Raw genomic sequence first — 20,102 nt, 5'->3', positions numbered from 1 at the left:
AGGGAACAGTACTGGCTGGCAGTGCTGCTGTTGAGAGGACACAGTGGAAATAAAGCATTCAGTTTGTTATTCAGTGTTTATTAAGTAGATTCAGTCTTATATATGATATACAGATTCAAAAGAAAAAGGATTCCACATACTTATGAAATCAGTGCATTTAGCAAGTAATACCATGGAGATAACAGCTCGATTAACAACAGCTCATTGGTCTTTTGTTAAGTGAGGGGAGAGGGAGTTGGCCTGTGCTAGTCATTCCACAAACAAAACAGAATTTAGTTGCATCACATAGAGAAGACACATTCTAAGAATTAAAATATTAAGCCACATTTACTGGAAAAACTCACTATATAGAACACAAATAATTTTTATAGAGCATTGAGGAGGAAGTCCTCACCTGCTTAGAAGAGCCACGTTAAGTTGCATAGGTGCATATCTGTAAAAATATAATTTAGAGGTGAAGCCATTGACTAAGTAATAAAGAGTCATCTTTAGAAGTTGGTGCCATCTGCTGTTTGTCTTAAGTGCCATATGCTTACTGACTGGAGCCCCCTGCCCCTCCCCAGAGGGGATGCCTCATGAATGAGCTGCCTCCAGGCGACCCTGAAGAAATGCTTATACCGTCTGCATTGGGAGGTCTTACAACTCATCTCAGGTAAGGAACTTGCGCTCTTCCCCAACGTGTCTCAATTATGCCAGGGGACTGGAAACCTCTCGGGTTGTCCCTAAATCTTGGGTGGCTTGACCCTGAAGCTCCCATGAGTCAACGTGACCTTCCCATTCCCGGGCTGTCAGGAGAAGAGCTATATCCACCCTCGGCTCTGCAGCCAAGTCCTACTTTCACTTTTCATGAGTCCACGCCGTCAGTGTCCCACCTGCAGCCGGTGGGAAGTCTCCCTTCTGAGCCCTGCTCCTAAATGGACCATATGACACAAGCCTATGGGCCATCTGCCGCATGGAGATTTTTCTGAGCTTAGAAAAGTATTTTTCAGCAAATCTGAGTTCTGTGTGGTGTAGGTTTTTTGTTTTTGTTTTTAGGTGGAAACACAGGTAAAAAGTGAGAGGTTTTTGTTTTGTGGCTTTGCTAGGCAGATGAGCTTTGAGGTGCGCCTTCCTCCTCAGGAGCGAGTCTTGCAGGACACACAGGGACCGGGGCATCTGTACATGTAAACAGTACACTTTCACTGAGTCCAAAATTAGGAGCAAAAATACAAAGGTTCACATTGGTCTTAGGTAGATACAGGCGAAAAAGGACTGAGCTGTTTAGCTCATAAACAACAAAAACAAAGTTTCTAAAGCACCACTAAATTATATAAAAATCAGACCATGGACGGATTGAAACTGGTATTCTGGTGAAATACTTTACTATCTTGTAAAAAGTTTTACAAAAAATTACAAATTAAAAGTATCAACCCTCTGAGTTCAAAGCAGCATTTTGAATATGAACTGGTAATTAATCCTATAACCACCCCTGGAGTCATAAGTGGCCCTTGGGAATAGGGATGGCTGGGTTCCACCTGTTTGTTTGAAATCTTCTAAAACTTTCCAACCCCCTGCCGGTCCCCCTCCCCCTCAACACTGTCCTTGGGTATAAACTGAGTGGTGATGGTAAAATGAGTTTTAGATGGGTTGTACTCTCACTGGTCTACCCGATGACCCACCACTAAGACCAAATTCCCATTTCTCCTCTGATTCCAACCTTGTGGGATTAGTGAGCCCCCTGCAAAGACTCTGGAACTGATATATATTCTATTCTTGCATTACCTCTTAAAAGTAGGATCCCGAATGATCAATTTGTGCCCTGAGGCCCTCCTTAAGAAAGAACTGGCTGTGGGGCAGGGCTTTAGACGCTCCCTTTAGGAGAAGGCAGTCCCTGGGGGGGGGGGGGGGGGGGGGGGGGGGGGGTGGGGACAGCAGCGAGCTGGGTTCAGCAGAGCCAGCTCCTTGGTGCTTCTCCAAGTCAGGGGGAGAGGGATGGGGTTGACGCTGCATCTTTTAAAACAAAAGCAAAACTGAACAAGTTCCCTGACGGAACTAGCTAATGGAATCCTGTTTCCACGCAGTAACTTGCTCCTGATTCGGCCGTCACGAGGGCTTCACGTGCAGCTTCACTCGGAAGGAGCCCACCCCAGAGGTGGGGTCAACGTGATGGGATCCACTGTCCTGGAGGGGCTCTGGGAGCCCCAGCGGACCTTGACCACGATCATCATTTGCTTCCTTTCTCTTTGAAGCACACTGAACCTACACTCTCATCGCGGTGCTAAGGCCGCTGAAGGTGGTCAGTTAGTTGGGACAAGCTTGGCTCAGAAAAACACTTCACACTGGAGCTTATACTGAGCTTCAGATCTAATCCCTTGTGCGGGTGGTGGCGGAAGCCGCTTCCCCAGTCTTTCTCACTCCTGTGTGTTCAGAAAAGCTAACCGTTTGTGCCTGGCTTGGGTACTGCCTCCGGGAGGAGAAATGACACGTGAAGCAGTTGATGTCGAGAATTCTAAGGCGGCGATTGTCTGTGCCAGTTTTCAACATTAAGATTTTCACAAATTGCCCGGGGTAACATTTTGCAAAAGATCTACTGATTACTTTTTGTAGTATTGTTCACACACAAAAATAAATATTTACACAAATTCAAACGTCCGCGAGTAGTACTGAGCAGATGGGGGCGGGACGTGTGGACACTGGGGGTGGGGTGGGAGCGGCCTCGGGCACTGGAGCTTGTGCTGTGCTGACGGCGGGTCTCGGCGTCCCGGCCCTGGCTGGAGCCTGGGGACTGGTCAGATGGAAGGCAGAGGTGGTGTGGCTGCGTGGGGTGCTGGAGGCCACTTGGGAGAGCAAAGGCCACCCTCAACCTCTCGGGGCTGGAGGCAAGCAGGGGGCAGGACCCCCTGCCCTTCAGACTTTCTGGATCGGGGGGCCCATAGCTCAGTCGCGGATCCGAGGAGGGGGAGGCATCCACGCTGGAGCCCCCTCACCACCCCTCCTGAGGGTGGTCTGCCACAGTGCCAGGAGGCAGTTGGCTGCAGAAAAGCTGGTTTGGGAAGGGGGTGCCTGCTTTGGGGTCGAGTGGCTCTCGACCCTAGGGTCCCCTCGGCCCTGGCTCCCACGGGACCTCTTCGCTCTGAGGGCGGAAAGGCAACAGAGGGCTTCTGTCATGGCTACGGAGTGTCGCATGGAGAGGCCCTGTGGGCCTTGTGAGGTCTGGGCAAATCCCTGGTTTTAGCAGCACTGGTAGGTATTGCACTGAGCAAGAGGAAGTGCCTATCGGGGAGGAAGGAAACCAGGCCAGCCTTTTCGTTTTGCCCTTTTTCACACTCCAGGGATTATGGGTTTCTTCCAGGACTGGCCCCTGCAGAAGGGCTGGTCCTAGGAGAAGCCAGGTGGCTTCTCCACTTCTGCTGATGGTCCCTTTACTCCAGCCACGGGGGCAGGGGACAGGAGCTGCGGTCCACCTTTCCTGACAGCCAGGGGCGCACCCTGCAGCAGTGAGGGGGGTGGGGTCGGGGGCCCTGTCCGAGGGGCCAGGGCCTGTGCGGAGAAGTGTTCAGACCTGGCTCCCTGGGGGCAGGGTGAGGGCAAGGACCCAGCTGACCGGCTGCCTGTGCCCCGGCACTCTGTCCTGTCAAGCGCTGGGGCCAGGGGCTCCTCCCTGGGCTCCATCCAGCTCCTGGCCTCCCCTCTGGACTTACCTCCCAGGCAGACACACTGGGTGGGGGAGGTGGGAGACAGCCGTTCAGAACAGGCTCAGGGCACATCCTGGAAAAGCCCACGCTGGAGTGTGAGGTAGAATACGGGTGACCGTGTGACTGGGGCGTCTGTGGGATGGGGGGAGGGGGAGCCGCTTTTGTTTGTCTTTGCTCTGTAGTGGGTGTGGGTGAGGTCCTCCTGCTTGGCGGGGCTGGGCGCTCAGAGGGACAGCCAGCCCGGTGCCCCCGCTGCCCCCAGCCCTGCCGGCCCCCAGCCCGCGCCAGTGTAGTGATATGGAATGTTAGGTCACAGGGATACATCCTTCTGATCAGACAGACACAGACTGGCAATCTGTACAAACACAAAAGAATCCATTTTCAGAAAAATAAATTACTAAGGGGAGAGGAAGAAAGGGTCCACTTTGTTTTTCTCAATAAATATGCAATTCTGCTCACCTAAGACTTGAAAGGTAATTATCTGGGGGTGGGATTCTAACATCAGGGTCCACGAAGATGATTCTAAATAGAGCTGCGGCCCCAGCGCCTTGTCAGGGGGAGCCCCAGCCCTTCCAAAGCTGCCCCGTTGGCCTCTTCCAAGCAGGTCAGAGCACCCGTGTGGTGAGATTCCAAAAAAAAGTGTCCTTGTGCCCAGAGTCTCAGGCGCTTGGAGTGTGGCTAGAAACAGCTCTTCTGCATCCACCTCTTTCAAAAAACAAAAGGTACCAACTGGTGAGGCGGGAAGCCGGTCCGGGGCTGGGAGAGCCTCCTTCCCTAGGGTAGTGCACTCCACGTGCTGCTGGGTCAGTTCTGCTGTAAAATGAGGTTTTCCAGTTCATCTGCTGAGCGCAGCAGGAAGGCGGCGGACTCCCGGTAGCCGGCGATGAGCTGCCGCACAGCACTGATCTCGGTGGGGCTGAGCTGGGCGGTGGGCATCGTCCGGCTGGTGCTGTTGCTGGAGGGCGTGGGTGTGGGCGTGGTGGAGGTGTTGGAGGCCCCGCCTTTCATGCTGAGGTCCGTGGGCCCTGTGAGGAGGGGAGCCAGGGTGAGGAGGGGCACCCTTTCCCTTATCGTGGGGGCCCAAGGCCCTCGTCTGTCTCCACGGTTGTACCCCAGTGCTTAGAAGGGGGCCTGCAGACAAGACGCGGGCTTCTCTGTTAAGCCCGAGGGTGATCCTGCGTTGGGGTCAGGGGGAGGCTTTGGCCTCGGGCCGGGCAGCACTCTGGGCCCAGCTCCCTGGCACTCATCGCACCTCGCCTGCTCTCTGAGGACTGTCAGGCAGGCCTCCGCGCTCTGGGCTCTGGTCTCCGGGGGAGGGGGCGGCTAAGACACTGCCGGTAGGTGGGGGTCTGACGCCCCCGAGGGGGACAGGGTGTGGGAAGCTCTGGACGGAGTCCAGAGATGGAGCCCCAGAAGGCCAGGAAAAGAAGCACCCATGTGTGCGCCTCATGAGACAAGGAAGGGGTTTCTCAACCGCTGCCGCCGGGGAAGAGCAAGAAAGAGGCTGGCTGCCCTGGGCTGCCCTGCTTGGGCCTGGGAAAGAGGCCGGGGCTGGAGCGGCCAGATGGAGCGCGCCCTGCCGGGAGCAGCTGGAGGGGCAGGTGGAGGGAGGCGCTGGGGGCTGAGCCTCCTCCTGGTGGGCTGCAGCACGTCGAAGCCCCTTGCCTTTGAGAAGTTCTCTTGTGCCCAAGCGAGGTGGAAGATTAATGCTGGTGGGGTGGGTGTGTGAAGGTCGGAAGGTCAGACGGGACCCAGAAGGGCCCTCTGGAGAAATCACCTCCCCTTTGCCCTTGAACGGTGGCAACAAAGAGGGAGCCTGCAGTCTTACCGAAACACACTGGGGGTGTGTGCTGGGGCCACCAGGCCTGGTCTCCTCTCCACCTTTCCCAAACGGCTCTATGGGGTGCGCTGTGGCTCTGCAGTCAGCGAGCCCGGACTGGCGGCCTGCTCGGCCCCGCCGTGGGTGATTCCTAACTTCCCTGGGCCCCCGGCCCTCAGCTACAGCACAAGGCGACTGTTCTGGGGCTGAGCCACGCCGGTGAACCCCTCGGTGCGGCGGAAAGGGCTTCCAGGAGACACAGAAGCTCCTGGAATTTGAGCATTCTTTCCAGGTGTTCAGCAAGAAAACCGCCAAAGGAGAGGATCTGGTGGTGTGGGAGTGGAAGCTTGCTTGGGAGGCCGCCTGTGACCCAGCTAGGTCCGTCTCCCTGTGCCCTGCCCAGCCCCCAACTCCCATAAGCAGAGATCATCGTACAAGGGTGTGTGAGGCAGTTCTCAGTTACCAGCCAGCTCCCCACTACCCCACTGGTTCTGACAGCCAGTTTGAATCATTATTGCACCTACAGTGGCAGCAGCTTTCTTTTTTTTTTTTTGCCTGCACCATGAATCTTGCAGGATCTCAGTTCCCTGACCAGGCGCTGAACCCGGGCCACAGCAGTGAGAGCCCAGAATCCTAACCACTAGGACACCAGGGAACTCCCTATAGTTTTTATGCTCCTACAGAGATGGACAAGTCCTTGTCACTGGAGACATATAGACCAGAAGTAACATCTTGGGAGAAATTATGGAAACTCGGCTACTGCTAAAAGGAAGCTGGTGCAGCCCCCAAATGGGGAAGGAAGTTGGAATCTAGATGGGACAGTCTGTCACGTGGGGTTATTTCTTCTCTAATCAGAGAACAGGGACGTCAAGCAGGAGGTCCTGGGAACTGGCCTGCTAAGGAACATCCTTGGAACTGAGGGTCGAGGGAAGTCCATTAAAATGAAACACAGGAGGAAGGACTGGGGCTGTGAACTGCTGGGAACAGCCAAGCAGGCGGCTGACCCCCACGTGGGTGCTGCTGGGAGAGTCTGGGAACAGGCAGGGGTGCCTGCGCTGGCTCCCGGCTGCTGCAGGGTTTGGTCCCCTCCAGACACTGGCTGGGGGTGGCAGAGGAAGGCCGCCTGCCACATGGGTGTGAGCTGGCCCTGGGCTTCCTCTCTTTCCTCCCTCCGCCCCCAAGCCTTGTCCTCTTCACTCCCATGCTCAGAGCAGGCCTTCCGTCTCTTCCCCCAGGGCTCTGGTTACAGGCAGACACTCAGGTGGCCAGGTGGTTGCTAGAGGGGCCAGAGCGGGTGCGAGTTGCCCAGCACCCCAGGTAAGACAGGCAGAGCCTGAGTCTATCTGGGCTGACCTGGATCCACCCACGATCTAAGTGAGGAGCTCTGAGCTACCAACACGACTGCCCAACCGAGGTGCCAAATGGACTGAACCCTCGTTTAAGGGCTGCTGCTGGGAAGGTACTGGGACTGGGACTGCCCGTGGTGTTCTTCCAACTGCTGGACCCAAACCCAGTGCTCACAGGACGCCACTGCCCCAGGCAGGAGGTCAGCGAGCAGATCTCGGCCTCCGTGACCTCACCACCCACTTCTAAGGAACCAGGGAGACTGAGGTACAGGGGCAGAGCTAGTGGCCTTTCTTGAAGCCTCTCTGGCAAGTGTGAACAGGGCGGGAGGGCGGCAGGCCTGGCCCTCAAGAGAGGCCGGAGCAGCCCTGGCAGCTGCGGCCCGAGACAGGCCCTGCTGTGTGGTGCCAGGTGGGGGCCTATCACCATCGCCTGCCCCCTGGGAAGGACTCTCCCCGTGCGCAACAGGGGGGGCTCTAACTTCCTGCCCCGCACCTGTCTCCAGACACGCTCTACCAGGGTCCCCACTCAGCAGGGCTGTCAGATAGGCTCCTTCCTGGAAGGAAAGCAGCCCGCCTGGGACAGCCATTTCACCCCTGCTGCAGCTGACCACTCTGGCCTCAGCCTCAGGGATTAGGGCCAGGCAGCCTCTTATTTTAGGTTAAGAGGCATTAGGAAAGGATGAGAAGTTAAGCCCAGGCAGGAATCTTCCAGGAACCCGCACGTACTTGCCGGTGGTGGGGGGCAAGGTGAGCGAGGGTGTCTGGGCTTTCTGCCATGCGTAGGGACCAGCCGCCTCCATCGCTGCCCAGGAACAGTAAGGGGTCTCCCGTGGCCAAGGACAAGGGCCTGAGAGGAATTCTCAGGCACGTTCAGCCAAGACCTAGAACCAGAATTCCCTGGCCTGCGGGCGGCACCTTCCTCTAACCTACTCGTCAAGCAGCAACTTGCTGTCACCCCCAGCCTCTCCTCTCGCCTCTGAACGACCCCCGAAGCACACTGCTTCTGCCTCCTGTCCTCCCCATTAAAATCTCACCACAAGGGCAGACAGCACAATTCATAGCCTCCTTTGGTTAAAGCCTATCTGTGGCTCCTGCTGCACGCAGAACTAAATCCGGATACCTGGCTCAAGAGGCCCTGGGATCACCCCTACCTGACCCCGCCAGCTCCCGGAGGCCGCCAGGCTGCCCTTCACCAGGGGAACCCGCTCTTCCCCTGCCACACCTGCCACCCAGGCCTCAGTGTGACAGGGCCTGAGGTTCGCACTCAGGGCAGCAGCTAGCTCCATGGGGAGGTTTGTATCTTTTGGGGACTGTTTCTCCAATATTGGCCTGCGTTCCGTCTGCATCAGTCACATGGGCAGAGTTACAGGGGGCACCTAGGGGATCACCAGCTCCTGGGGTTAGAGTAGGGGGACAGACAGCTAACCACTGCCCCAGGTGACCTAGATGGGGCCCCACAGTGCAGCAGAAAGGGCTGGGGCCCTGCTCCTAGGTCAAAGAACCTTCATCTCGGGGCTTCCCTGGTGGCACAGCGATTAAGAATCTGCCTGCCAATGCAGGGGACACGGGTTCGAGCCCTGGTCCGGGAAGATCCCACATGCCACAGAGCAACTAAGTCCGTGTGCCACAACTACTGAGCCTGCGCTCTAGAGCCGTGAACCATAACTACTGAGCCCATGTGCCACAACTACTGAAGCCCGCGCGCCTAGAGCCCGTGGTCCGCAACAAGAGAAGCCACTGCAAAGAGAAGCCCGCGCACTGTACCGCAACGAAGAGCAGCCCCCTCCATCCGCAAGTAGAGAAAGCCCGCGCACAGCAACGAAGACCCAACACAGCCAAAAATAAATAAATTTTTTTAAAAAACTAAGAAATGCTTTTAAAAAGAAGAACCTTCATCTCACAAGTGAGGTCCTAAGCGGTGGCCTGGAGAGGGAGGTGACCTGCCTGGGACCAAATCCTGGCTCTGCCATCAACTCTGCAAGACCTGGGCCAGTGACCGTCTCACTGAGACTTGGTCATTTTGGGTGAGACGAGGGTGTGGAGGGGCTCAACTCGGGTGAAGAGCGGGGCCTTGGCTAGGACTGCACACAGTGGCCCGTGGAGGGGGTGCGGGGCAGCGGCAGGGGACCAGGGAGAGGCCCAGCAAGCCTCCGGGGAGGCAAGAAAGGAGTGGAACGCTGTTCCTGTTAACCTTGCCTTCCAAGCTAAGGACTGGCTAAGATTATGAGATGGGGAGGGTCCCTGTGCCAAGAAGGAGTCACTTTCCCGGCCGCCTCTGCTGCTTCCTCGCCTGCCCCGCCCCCTTCCCAAGGCAGCTGGTCAGGGAGCCGCAGAGCCTGGTGTCCCACACTCACCATTACTGTGATTTCCTGTTTGGAGGGAGGCAGGGGGCTGCAGGTTGCTGCCCAAGGCCCCGTAACCACGGTAACTGTAGTTCAGGCCACCGTTGACGTACACAGGGTCCTGGGAGTAGGAGGAGGCTGGCAGTGAGTAGGTGGAGTGGGGGATGGCTGCGGAGTCCCGGGAGTGCTGCTTGTCCAGGGCTATGGGCTCGTCCTGCAGAGCGGGAGGGAGGCGCTGGGGAACCACAGGGGCAGCAGGCCCTGACCACGGTCCCTGGACGGGGGTGGGTGGTGGCCCCAGATTTGCCGGGACCCGGCGCGGGACCTGCAGGACTCTGCCTCTCCCCCTGGCTGCCTTGCCCAGGGCCTCCCCTAGTCCCCCATGTGCTCATCTATCTTCAGGGCAGATTTCATCTGTTCCTGCCCGGCTGAAGACACTCTCAGGGCTCGGGATGAAGTCCAGACTCCCTTCCTAGGCCCGCAAGGCCTTTGTGTCTGGGCTCCTCTGACTTCCCCCCGCCGCCCCCCTCCCCCCAGCATCTCCATCTCCCATCTGAGGACGCCCTCCCTGCTCCCTCTGCACCCGGGGGCCGTGGCAGTATCTGCGGCATGGCTGAGGACACCCTCCCAGTGGCTGGCAGCGAGCAGGCACCTGAGAGGACGGGTAGATCTCCAGGCGCATCCTTTTGGCTGCTTTTCTCGTCTCGCTCTCACAGGCAGCTGCCAGGATGTTTTCTGCCATGGCCGAGGTCAGGTGGGGAGGTGTGGGTCTGGTCTGCAGGCAGAATGGGGATGGAGCCAGTGTTAGGGCACAGGGACCCTGCCCTAGAGGTGGGCAGGGCGGCACTGGGCTTTGGGCTCCTCTGTGAACGAGGGGCCACAATGCCTGCTTCCAGGGGTATTGGGAGGGCTGTGGGAAAAGCGCCCAGGAGGCCGGGAGGGTGCGGGGAGCCTGGGACTGGTGGGCCTGGGGCTCACCATCTCCATGCCGTTCTTCTTCATGCGCCGGCAGGACTTGAGGTACGTGCGGATGCGCTTGCGGGCCCGCTCCTGGAACTCAGGGAACTGCCGGCTGCAGGACTCGATGATGGCCTGGATCTTCTCCTTGGGCTGCTTGGAGATGGGCACCATGCGGTCCAGGTTCTCGTCCACAAAGAGACGCACGAACATCTGCAGGAGACACAGGCTGTGGGAAGGGCTGGCCCGGCTGAGCCCCCGCCCCAGCTGGCCGTCCCGGGCGGGCGCTCACGTTGAAGGCCTTGAGGCGCTCAGGGTCCATGCCCTCGGAGTCATTCATCTTGTCATTGTCCTCATGGTCGTCGTGGTCGTCGTCGTCGTCATCTGCTGTGGGGGCCCGGCCCACCGTCAGGTCCTCAGGGCAGCCACTGACCTCGGTTTTGATGGAGTCATAGCTCCCCGAGCTGTAGGGGGGGGACTGAGAGAGGGCGGCGGGGGCAGAGGGTCAGGCCGCGGTGAGCACACCCAGATGCCACGTGAGCCACGCTGCAAGGCCCTGAGCAAGTCACTCTCCTTCTGCTCCTTTCCCCTGTGACACGGGGACAGCGATGCTGCCGCCCCTCCCTGGGCGGCTGTAGGAGGGACTGCCCACAACCACACATGCAGAGGCCTGGCGCCCCGGAGGAGTTCAGCGGAGGGGACAGTGGTTTACTCGGCAGCAGTGCCCACGCCAGGATGTGCCTCACCGCACGAGGGAAAGGCAAACACAGAAAGGGCCCCTTCCCGCCACCAGCCAGCCTCTCCTGCTTGTGCCAAGATCTGTTCTGGCTTCGGGGTTTCCCTCCCTGGTCTCCAAGGGGCTGCAACCCTGAGTTGACAACCGAGCTGTCACAAAAGCAGTGAGTGTGCTGTCTGTCGGGGATGAGGAACAGATGGGCTGGGAAAGAACCAGCCAAAGAAACAGGCCCATCAGGCAAAAGGGCATCCCCGCAGCTCCCAGGCTGGGCTTCTCCTGTCTGCTGCCACCCCTGGAAGTCACCGTGAGCCCTGATGCAGAGCGTGTGTAGAAAGGGGAGAGGGAACCAGGCACAGCCCCTTGTCCTGCAGTAGAGAAGGGACCCACCCCCTGAGCCCCTCCTGGAGCAAGACCCTTCCCCAGCTCTCCTGGGAATGCACTTCCCTACTCTCCTCCCTGCTTTTTCCATCCTCCTCTTCCTTTACTGCTCAGTTCCCGTCCGGTCTCCTGCCCCCTGCCGCACGTGCTCTGGGAAGGCTCCCCGAGGACCACTGTCATTTGCCTTTTAGAAAGTTTGCGGCTTTGTCCAGTCCTGACTTCACTCAGTGGTACCCTGACTAGCAGTGTCCTGGAGACACAGTCCCTGCCCTCAAGGAGGTGGGCATCTAGTAGGCAGTCAGGCCCAGGAAACAAACAGCCGCAGATCACACCCTGCAACGTGGCCACATAGTGGCCCAGACGGCATACAGCTCTTGTGGACAAACGTATAAAGACAGACACTGATTGGTGCCCTGTCCCACGGTAGCTGCCACCACCAGCCTCCATGTGACCACACCCACCGGGGTCAGCCCTCCCAGGGTCCCTGGCCTCGTGCCCATCTCTTGATCCACACATAGACTCTGAAGGGGAAAGGACGCCCAGGTCCTCTGGCCTCCCACTGGGCTGTGTCAGACTCGCGACGGAGGGTCCAAAGGCGCCTTGGGCAAGTCACAGTCCCAGGTGCTCTTGGGCCAATCCTCTGCCAGCGTCAGAGGAAACAGAAGAACTATCGGTGGCGCTCGTGCTCCCGTCTCACTTCCGTGGTCCACACATATGGCCTGAGGCCCCGGTGGCAAACTCAACCCCTCTGGCTCTCCGCCTGCCGAGGCAGCAGCTGTGCCTGCCCCTGGGACCCAGTCAAAGAAGGGAAGACAGTGCTCTGGCCAGTACCTGTCCCTCAGCCTGGGCTCAGACACACAGCGACGACTGAACACCCGTTCATTTGTACAGAACCTTTCCACGAGACACGTCATTGGAAGCCAGCACTGGCACCCACCCCACGCCCTCTGCAGAAGAGAAAACAGGCCCTGGGAGGGGAAGGAACCTGTGCAGGGGCCCGTAGCTGCAGCCCAGGAGCGTAGGGCTCTGAGAAGGTACCTCTGGGCCCCCTAGCCCGGGCAGAAGAAAACAGGCCCCCGGGAGAGCTCCCGCCCCTGGTGCCGCACTGCACTGCTGCAGGAGACCTCGGTGGCCTGGAGGTGGCTTCCGGAAGCAACAGGGGAGGGGGAGGGGAGCGCCAAATGGTGGGGCACCTGTCCGCCCCCCATTAGCCTGGTCTATTGAGTTTCACACGTCCACATCCCTGGGGCCACAAACAAAGGCCTCACCTTTTTTCTGCACCATCTGTAGAATGGGGACAGGCATGCAGAGTAGCGAGAAAACATGAGACCTTGGGCCTCTGTGCTGAATGCAGCCCACCTGCTGCTGCTCCTCACAGCAGACTCTGTTTTGGAGGCAGAGGGGGCCGGGCCACACGTCACCCACCACGTCCACCAAGGCAGAGGCCAACAACCCCACTTCACAGATGGGGGTGGAGGCTGAGAGAAGTGAGCGCCTTGCTCGAGGTCAACTGAGCGGTCTCCCATTCCAGAGCCTCCCCAGGACAATGACAGCAGAACAGCCATGGCTACCACCCTGACTTGGTGTCACAACCCCGGTACGCGTGATTTCACGTCAGCCCCGCACAGCCCTGCCGTGTACGGGCGCGGCAGAGGCTCCCAGCTCCGGCGGGCCAGCAGCCCGCAGCCCCACACACCTCGGGGGTGGTCTTCACCCCGTACTTGACGCGGCTCCGCAGTCCATCGGCGTCGGAGGGGTAGGAGGGCATGCCGAGCGCTGAGCCCTGCGGGAGCTTGTCGCACAGGTTGATGGGCTGATCCTCGGCGGTGGCGGTGAAGTCCACGGGGGCCACGGTGCCGTTGCCATTCATCTCGGGGAAGGCGGGGTCTCCCTGTGTGCTGCTCGAGGTGGACGGGTTCAGGGTGGAGGAGCCATTGCCGCTGCCGCTCTCGGAGGAGGAGTCGTCTGAAACGAGAGGCCTGGGTGTGAGGCTCCACCTCGGCACCCGCTGGCCCCTAAGACCCCCCTCCCCCCAGGTACGTGGCCATGGCAGCCACAGGGGGTACTTGCCCCGTGCGGTCCTCACGAGCATCCCTGGGCAGGAGGTGAGCGAGCGCTGCCGTCCCCACTCGGGGCGCCAAGAGGCTAGCCTTGCCCCAGCCTGAGGTAGGGGCAGGGTCCCTCTGCCGGAAACTGGGGCCATCAGGGCGGAGCGGCCACGGAGCATGCCTCCTGCCCTCCACCCCACAAAAGCCATATCCAGCTTCGGGGGCCAGGGAGTGAGTGGCTGCAGCCTCAAGTGTGACCTGCCTGCCGCAGGTCCAGGAGTCCTCGGACACGCCAGGGGCTGCATGGGGCCTGGCCAGTGCCCCCCTCTTCCCCCAGCTCACCACTGCCTTGCCCCTTTACACCCTCTCCCCACAGGACCCCTTCCCCACAGCAGAGCCTCCAACTTCTCCATCCTCTGCCTGAGGAAGGTTGGCTCCACTGTGACACCCCTGCCCCTTAGTCACTCCCTCCAGCAAGCAGGCCCAGGCCAAGCCTGTGCAGACAGAGATCTGCCCTCGGTGCATGGCCACATGGCACTGAACACCCAGAGCCAGGGCTGCGGGTACATCCCTGGCACCTCCTGGGCCATCCCTGCTTTCCTGAAGTGACAGCCCAACAAAGCCCTGTGGAGGGCACCCCCTGCTGCAGACAGCGCGGCATTGCCGGGGGACCTAGGAGGACAAACTTTTAACTAGGGGGTTAGACACTTCCGATAAATTCCAGGCCCCTTTTCCCCACCCTGCCCCAGCCTCCTGCTTGATCAGCTGAGAAGGCAGAGGCCCAAGCTACGCTCAAGCTCCCGGGGTCACTGTCAGGTGAGTACCGCGTGGTTCCTGGTGGCGCCCAGGTGCCCAAGCGGCTCTGCACCTGTAACCAGAGTGGGTGGGGGAGGGGCGGCCACAGTGAATCCTGACCGCCTCCCAGGCCACCCCCTCCCCCAGGCCAGGGTCGCGCACGACCCCACCCCCACCCTCCCAGCCGGCAGATTATGAAGATTTAGTTCCTGGTGCTGGGCACTGGGCACGCGCACCTCCGGAGCGTCCCCATGGTGACCAAGCGGCTCTAGCTCGCCAACCAATCACTGGCCTCCCGGCTGCCCATCAAGCAGCCAGGGCCCAGGGCAGAGGGGGATGGGAAAGGCCTCCGCGCCATGGCACCCCTCCCCCTCGGCTGCCGCAGGTCCCCTGGGCCAGGATGCCCCTCCTTCTGCCCCTCTTCCTCTGGGCAGTCACTGCTCTCTCCATCCTCCTGCAGGGCAGCTCCAGGCTCTACTCAAGGCCACCCCAAAGATCCACACACACACACACCCCCACCCCCGCCTTGCTCAGCTTCATCCCACAGTCCCCAGACTAGCCGCCCTGCTACCTGTGGAACCTCACCGCCCATCCCCTCCTCCTCAATCACAGATGGGTCTGGTTTTCTTCTGGCAGTGTCTCCAGCGACTAACCTAGATATTGGTAGAGTGAGTAGTATTTACTGAGCACCTACTGTGTGCTGGCTCTGTCCCAGGCTGAGAAACAAAGTAGTGACTATGACCCAGATGCCAGCCCTCCTGGGGGGACAGATGCACATTGCTGAAACACACAGAGAGTGAATGGGCCACCAACTTGCCAAACCACATCCACCACACCCCCACCCCATCCAGCCTCCTTGGCCGACCTTCCCCTTCAGCACCCCAGCTCCCCTCGGTCACCCCACCCTTTCCCAGCACCAGTCTAACGATCACTCCCCTGTTCCCTAACCTTCCTGCTCCCCACAGCCTGCCCAAGAAGAGTCGGCAAGAGTGCTGGGTGTGTTCTTGGTCCCATGATCTCTGCAGCCTCCCCCAGCCCAGGTCCCACTATCCTGGGCCCCTTCTGAAGCCTCACACCTCCAGGCCTCTGCTTGGGCTCTGCTGCCCGCCTGCCGTGTTGCTTCAGCTCAGTAAATGTTAGTCCACCTTCAAGACCTGGCTCAACGCTACCTTCTCAGAGCAGGCCTCCTTCCTCCGCTGTCCCTAGGAAGGAGGTACTCAGAGCCCCGAGCCCAGCCTGGTACCCATCCTTCCGAGGGATACTTCACGCCTCCTTCAGCGGCTCAGGGTCAGTCCTGAGAGCTGCCTACCTCCCCACCAGGGCTGGGCCCGTTGCCAGAGAAGCCCCAGCACCCGGGATTCAGAAGTCTCTGCCAGGGTCAAGGAGCTGAAGGGCAAGGATTGACACCCATCCTGGCCAACTGTCTGAGCTCCTCTGAGCTCTGGCCGGTGCCCATTCTTAGCTCACCTTGCAGGTGTGACTTCACATCCTGGCACCACCCCCAAAAGGCCACTTGCTTGACCTCAGAGGGCCTTGTCTTCCTCCTCTGGAAGGAGGGGTTGCTAGGAGGGTCAATGGGCACCACACCAAGCACAGAGAGAGCCAACTGTCACTACGCTCATGCATGGGCGTCAGGCCGACGGCCTCCCGCAGCGTCACACCAGGAACGGGCCCAGAGGTGGCGCCCTGACTGCCTGCCTCCCGGCCAGATTCCCTCCAGGGAGGATGGACCCTCTTGCCCTGTGCATCTCCAGGCACGAGCATGAAGGAGGCTCGGGTGCTGTGAGGACACACGCGCGTGGGTGTGTGTGTGTGCGCGGGTGCGTGTGTGTGTGTTCCCAGGGCCCTCCAGCTCAGGAGCCCAGGGTGCTGGCCCAGACTCTTGAGCTGCCAACACCCTCACCCCAGGGCTGTGCACCTCAGGCACTGGCTCCAATGGTGGCACGGCCCCTCCGAGAAGGCAGATGCCGCCTCAGTCTGATAGGGGAAGTGGCTGGGCAGATGAGACCCATGAGGCCAGGAGCCCTGACCTCCTGTAGCTGTGCATTCCAAGTTTTTAGAAGAAACTGGAAATATGCACCATTATGTAAATGTCCGGATTTTTAAATACTGGTGACTGACTTACATTGTTCACATTTTGAAAAACCTTACTGGACAAACGGACAAACAAAACGTGGTCTATCTATGCAATGAAATACTATTCAGCCATAAAAAGTAATGAAACTCTGATACACGCTATAACGTGGATGAACTGTGGAAACGTTACGTTACGTGAAATAAGTGAGAAGCAACAGGACGGATACTGAATGAGAACACTTACATGCGATACAGTCGTGTTCAGAGGGATTGAAAGTATATGAGGGGACACCAGGGACTGGGGGAGGGCGGAATGGGGAGTTATTGCTTAATGGTTACAGAGTTTCTGTTTAGAGTAATGAAAACTCTGTTTTGGAAATAACGTGTGCTGGTTGCATAACACTGTCAATGTACCGCTGCCGCGTTGTACACTTGAAAATGGTTAAATGGCAAATTTTATGTTTTACAAAATTTTTCACCACAAAAAATTCCCCCAAAACAAAACAACACAAAAGTCCTTGAGTAGGCCAGCGGGCTCCAGTTTACAAGCTCCATTTGCTGCCGCCGCACGTATCCACGGGCCAAGCCTCTCCCGCCTCCACTCTGCATCTGGGGTCAGGGAAACCCAGTGACACACACAGAGCCCTCCTCTGGGGCATAGGTGAGTCACTCACCCCCCGCCCCCCAACATGCCGCCCTTAACCTGCTCATGGGCTGCCTGCAACCTGGGGTCCACTTCCAGCTGACGAGGGAGGCCATGGGCTGTAGGCAGAATGCAGCGGGGCTGTGTATCCTTGAAGACACCCCTTCACCTCCTTTCAAAATGGGTGCCATGTCAGTAAAATAGGATTTATAAGGTGTAGACAATACCTGGCACAAAGAATAGGTGCTTAAAAAAACACCCCGATTCCCTGCCCCCGCCCAGGCCTTCTCACTTCATAATGCACGTGCTTCCCGAGCACGGCTTTTCCAGGCTGGACTGTGGGCTTCCGGGGGCCCCTCGGAGCCCAGCTTGGTGCCAAATCTGAGGTGGGCACGGTAAGGGGAGGTGGGAGAGGGACAGGGCCGGGAAGATGCTGTTCCTGCCCTCGTCCCTTCCTTTCTCGAACACTTACTGGGTGTCAGGCCTGTGTGGGGCACTGGGGACACTGAGGTGAAAAGATGGGGGTGGTCACTGTCCTGGGGCTCATGCTCTAGGGAGCAAAAAACCAAACATAAGGTTCTAGAGGACACTGGGCTCTGGAGAGAGCCTTGGAGTTTCTCGCCCCTCCTGTCCCCTCACCTCCCCCTGCAACCCCTTCCTCGTCCGGGAAGCCCTCTCTGACTGCAGCACCCATCGAGGCTCCAGCTCTGGACCACTCGCTGCGGATCTCACCCCAGGGAGGGTGGAACTAGGGTGGGTGCTAGGCAGGGCAGGCTTTCTGGGAGAAGCCTCCAAGGAAAATGCTGAGAAAGCCCTGGGGCAAGGGCTGAAGCCCCCTGACCAAAGCAGGGCAGAGGGCTGCTGAGAAGAAAAGCAGCTGCATCTGTCCAGAGGCCCCCGAGGCAGTGGTGATGACCCGGCCACAGTCCACGGACTGAGTTCAAACGCCCAAGTTGAAGCCAAACTCTCCCCAGGCCCGCTGGGCCCTGCTGGCAGCCCCCCACCCCTGCTGTCACCCCCTCCGGCTGTGTGCCCCGGCCTCTGCCCTTGTACCCTCTTCTCAGGACACTCCGAGTTCCCCTCCCTCCAGGGCTTTGCTGAAAGGTCACCTTCTCAGTGAGACCTCCCTGCCCCCACTCTGACACACTGGAGACCTCCCTGCCCCCACTCTGACACACTGGAGACCTCCCTGCCCCCACCCACTCTGACACACTGGAGACCTCCCTGCCCCCACTCTGACACACTGGAGACCTCCCTGCCCCCACTCTGACACATGGAGACCTCCCTGCCCCCACTCTGACACACTGGAGATCTCCCTGCCCCCACCCACTCTGACACACTGGAGATCTCCCTGCCCCCACCCACTCTGACACACTGGAGACCTCCCTGCCCCCACCCACTCTGACACACTGGAGACCTCCCTGCCCCCACCCACTCTGACACACTGGAGACCTCCCTGCCCCACCCACTCTGACACACTGGAGACCTCCCTGCCCCACCCACTCTGACACACTGGAGACCTCCCTGCCCCCACCCACTCTGACACACTGGAGACCTCCCTGCCCCCACCCACTCTGACACACTGGAGACCTCCCTGCCCCCACCCACTCTGACACACTGGAGACCTCCCTGCCCCCACCCACTCTGACACACTGGAGACCTCCCTGCCCCCACTCTGACACACTGGAGACCTCCCTGCCCCCACCCACTCTGACACACTGGAGACCTCCCTGCCCCCACCCACTCTGACACACTGGAGACCCCCCTGCCCCCACTCACTCTGACACACTGGAGACCTCCCTGCCCCCACTCTGACACACTGGAGACCTCCCTGCCCCCACTCACTCTGACACACTGGAGACCTCCCTGCCCCCACTCTGACACACTGGAGACCTCCCTGCCCCCACCCACTCTGACACACTGGAGACCTCCCTGCCCCCACCCACTCTGACACACTGGAGACCCCCCTGCCCCCACCCACTCTGACATACTGGAGACCTCCCTGCCCCCACTCTGACACACTGGAGACCTCCCTACCCCCACCCACTCTGACACACTGGAGACCTCCCTGCCCCCACTCTGACACACTGGAGACCCCCCTGCCCCCACTCACTCTGACACACTGGAGACCTCCCTGCCCCCACCCACTCTGACACACTGGAGACCTCCCTGCCCCCACCCACTCTTGACACACTGGAGACTTCCCTGCCCCCACCCACTCTGACACACTGGAGACCTCCCTGCCCCTACTCTGACATACTGGAGACCTCCCTGCCCCCACCCACTCTGACATACTGGAGACCCCCCTGCCCCCACCCACTCTGACACACTGACCCCTTTACCCGTCGTTTTCAGAGTGTTTATCACCTTCTCACGTATTATGTCTATGGTCTGTGCCCAGCGCCCCGGTAAGCTGCCCCGGATCGTTCCTGCCTCTCCAGAAACCACAGCCCTTCCTCTGGTGAGGGCACCCCGAGTCTTCCAGGGTGAGCATGTGTCCGAGGCCCGGCCAGTCGGCGCAGCCCATCACAGCGATCCCCGATGGGCACGTGACCGAGCTCGCCCCATGTCAGTCAGTCCAGGGGCTTTTGCAGAAACGACTGGGGAGCAGTACCCTCCCCTCCCCACAGGGGCTGCTGGGCCCACTCAGCAGGGAGGCCCTCACCCGGAAGGCAGGGCTGACAAGCTGGCACAGACAAATCCCCCCTAAATCCGCCCGTGCCCAAAGCCAAAGAAGGCCCTAGCCTTCTGGTTATAGGAGCCTTTCTGGTTATAGGAGCCTTCTGGTTATAGGAGCCAATGATTTCCTTAACCGCTAAATGGCTGGAGGCAGGTTGCATCACGTGTGCCTGGTCTGGTCTCTGAGTAACCCACGGTCCTGCCCCCGGGAGCGCCCGAGGGAATGGAGCCTCCACTGGCCCTCTCCTCACTGTGGGCCACCCCAACCCCAGGAGGGGCTGGCCGCAGGGCCCGCCCTCCCCCAGCGCCCGGCACAGCCCTGGCCCAGAGACCTGCCTGTCACCGTGTGGGGAAAGAAGAAAGAGGGAGAAACATCAACATCCCAGTCTGGGGCACGCTGGGCTCTGATCCATTCCTAGTTCTTTCCTCCTCCCGACCCTCTCCAAAAAAATGTGATTTAAGGGAGTCACGCACGCAAACCCATGCCCGAGGAGCGGGTCCGGGGGAGCAGGTGCGCGGCCTCGCTGTCTCCCGACCTTGGGCACAGCCTGCCTCCCTGGCTCCTCTTATCTGCAGTCTAGGGAGTTGCCGCTGACGCCCTCTTGGGCT

The 20,102-nt window shown here is 59.4% G+C and overlaps 1 protein-coding gene across 5 annotated transcripts in view; it reads right to left on the bottom strand.

Annotated features, from left to right (window-relative positions):
* Positions 1-61: 61 nt before the first annotated feature.
* NOL4L (nucleolar protein 4 like) overlaps positions 62-20,102 on the bottom strand; it is a 130,449-nt gene continuing 110,408 nt past the window's right edge. For 4 of the 5 annotated variants that reach the window (XM_032605275.1, XM_032605276.1, XM_032605277.1 and 1 more), the window contains 6 exons: positions 12,949-13,217; positions 10,431-10,616; positions 10,160-10,351; positions 9,834-9,956; positions 9,194-9,395; positions 62-4,699 (listed from right to left, as the gene is read on the bottom strand). In XM_032605275.1, coding sequence (XP_032461166.1) covers positions 4,479-4,699; positions 9,194-9,395; positions 9,834-9,956; positions 10,160-10,351; positions 10,431-10,616; positions 12,949-13,217 — 1,193 coding nt within the window. In that variant the 3' untranslated portion in view covers positions 62-4,478. The remainder of the gene's footprint in view (positions 4,700-9,193; positions 9,396-9,833; positions 9,957-10,159; positions 10,352-10,430; positions 10,617-12,948; positions 13,218-20,102) is intronic. The other variant, XR_004345802.1, reaches the window with a different exon arrangement.

This window comes from Phocoena sinus, chromosome 15, assembly GCF_008692025.1.
Source record: "Phocoena sinus isolate mPhoSin1 chromosome 15, mPhoSin1.pri, whole genome shotgun sequence".
NCBI lineage: Eukaryota > Metazoa > Chordata > Mammalia > Artiodactyla > Phocoenidae > Phocoena > Phocoena sinus.
Note: the sequence above shows the minus strand (reverse complement) of the source record. Positions and strands in the feature narration are given on the sequence as shown.